Raw genomic sequence first — 2,302 nt, 5'->3', positions numbered from 1 at the left:
ATGGAGAGACCGATGGAGATTCCTGGGTTTAAAGGGACTCACCTTTACCTGGTTCTCCTCGTCGCTTCTCTCCTGCTTCTCGTAGCTCATGAAGTGGTTCTGCAAATCGAGGAAAACCGGAAATTAGTGCTGCAGCTAAGATACGACTCAGGTGAAATTCTGTTTAGCCTGTTAACCGGGTTCGTTTCTCTGGTAAAAATCGAATCTATTAACAGGTTCTCTGCCTTAAGCAAATTTTTAGAGTGACCTAAGCACATTTTTCTTTTGTTTCCATCACTTTTTCGTCGCTTTCTACGACAATTTTGGTCTTCTTCAGTTCATTTAGCTTGCTTTGAAAGGTGAGTGTGACTTGGGTTTAAAGGGCCGTTCATTTGCTTGAACGACATTTTCATTATGAATGCGTAATAACCCTTCTCTTTCTGTATTTTTATCAATTTATAATTAGCATTACACGGAACAGTTGTAATAATTGTTATCTTTTTATTTAGCATGTTTTGAAAGGTGAGTGACTTGGGTTTAAAGGGCCATTCGTTTTCTCCAGTGACATATTTTCTCTTCCGTTTTTTTAAATTCACAATCAGTCAGGTTGCAGTCCTTTTTTCTGAATCCTGACCTAGAGTAGTGAGAAGTGATGTTAGGAAAAAAATGTTTTAACAAAAGTTGTTTGGTACGAGGGGGAAAGTTATGTGGTATGAATATTTCTTTCGTACCGGGTATGGTGGGGGAGATTTCGAAGTCAGTTTAATTCTTTTTTACATAATACGATAGTGTATGTTAAGACGAATCCAACGAGGTGCGAACACAGTCATTTCCTTTGATAAAACCGACACACGCGACAGTGGGGAACGTATGGTGCACCGGCTCCCGGTTTTTCGCAATTTCACGACCTTCCATGAAAGGAAATGACTATGTTCGCACCTCGTTGAACTCGTCTTAACATACGCTATCATACTGTGTATAAAATACCCGGTGCAAAGAAAATATTTATACCACATGATGTCCCCCTTCGTATCAAACAACTTTTGTTAAAACATTTTTTCCCTAACATCGCTTCCTTAAAACATATTTCGCTGTACTGAGATAAAACAGACACCCTGTGTATTAGAATAAAAGCTACACTTGTTATTTTCACGGAATAAACAGTCTTACTAACGGCAAATACAAAGCAACGAGTGCATTATCCAAGCTAATTATATCATCTACGATAAAGAACAATTCTACGACACAGAAAGTACGAGCGTCGTACATATGAGCAACGCGGCTCAAAAAAAAAAATCGCTGTCACTCATATACACTGGCGTTCATAACTATCGAGACACCCGATATATTCGTACAGAAAGTGTTACACGATTCAAGCAACATTTCTTCTCCAAATTGACATACTTATTATACCAATCATTCAAAGTTGAATACTTCCTCTTTTGGATCTCAATTTTCCACCGATTGTTCAGATTGCCATCGCATTTCAAACAATTACCGTCACTAAACGACAACGTGACAGAGAACGTTAATCGATCATTTCACCTCCAGCATTTATTTAACACAAATATCATCGTTTATCGAACCAATTATTTCCCCTCAATTAACAGGTTAAACATTACATTAGCCTTATTACAAAGATTTATCAACCGAACTGATAAGAGAACGATCTTCCTCTTGAAAAAAAAAAAAAAAAAAAAAAACGGGGAAAAGGGAGAAGAGATAAGAAATCGATGTTCCCGCGAAACACGCGCGGTTATCTAAATACACCTGGTGTGATCGTAAATGGAAATGACGCAACGAATGAAAGTAGTTAATAACGAGTCCCCGGGGCAACGGGAACGTATTATATGTATCTCTGAAACTCTCAGCCGAGAGAGAAAGTTATCCGCGCAAGTCACTTCCTCCTTACCGCTGCTCTTCTGTCCCGAAAATACAAGGGGAACGACGTGAACGCGAAAAAGTTATTCCATAATTTCCTCAACGAAGCCGACTTCGAACTGTCCGCCATTTTGGTCCACTTTTCTCTCCTCTAACTCGACGATTTCACCAGTGAACGTTCATACTTCGCGCCGGTTTTTCTCTTTCTTTTTCTTCGGGGCGCACGTGAAAACTGTCGTTTCTTCTTCTCCTTTAGAGAAGAATTAGGAAAGCTGCGATTTGTTTCGCGCAAACGAGAGTATTTGTCGCTCCAGTTAGAAGCAGATAGGAAGATCGTTCTCAAGTGGACAAGAGAACTTCGCGGACGCGACTAATCGGTAAGCAGTGCGCGACCGCAGCGATACTACGAACAAAAAGTTATTCATCGTCGCTGTTATTATCT

The 2,302-nt window shown here is 39.8% G+C and overlaps 1 protein-coding gene across 5 annotated transcripts in view; it reads right to left on the bottom strand.

Moving 5' to 3' along the window:
* LOC108571003 overlaps positions 1-2,302 on the bottom strand; it is a 60,004-nt gene that overhangs the window by 30,251 nt on the left and 27,451 nt on the right. For 4 of the 5 annotated variants that reach the window (XM_017932967.1, XM_017932969.1, XM_017932970.1 and 1 more), the window contains one exon: positions 43-99. In XM_017932967.1, coding sequence (XP_017788456.1) covers positions 43-99 — 57 coding nt within the window. The remainder of the gene's footprint in view (positions 1-42; positions 100-2,302) is intronic. The other variant, XM_017932968.1, reaches the window with a different exon arrangement.

Source organism: Habropoda laboriosa, unplaced genomic scaffold, assembly GCF_001263275.1.
Source record: "Habropoda laboriosa isolate 0110345459 unplaced genomic scaffold, ASM126327v1 scaffold88, whole genome shotgun sequence".
Classification (NCBI taxonomy): Eukaryota; Metazoa; Arthropoda; class Insecta; order Hymenoptera; family Apidae; genus Habropoda; species Habropoda laboriosa.
This window is presented reverse-complemented; position numbering and strand designations above follow the sequence as displayed.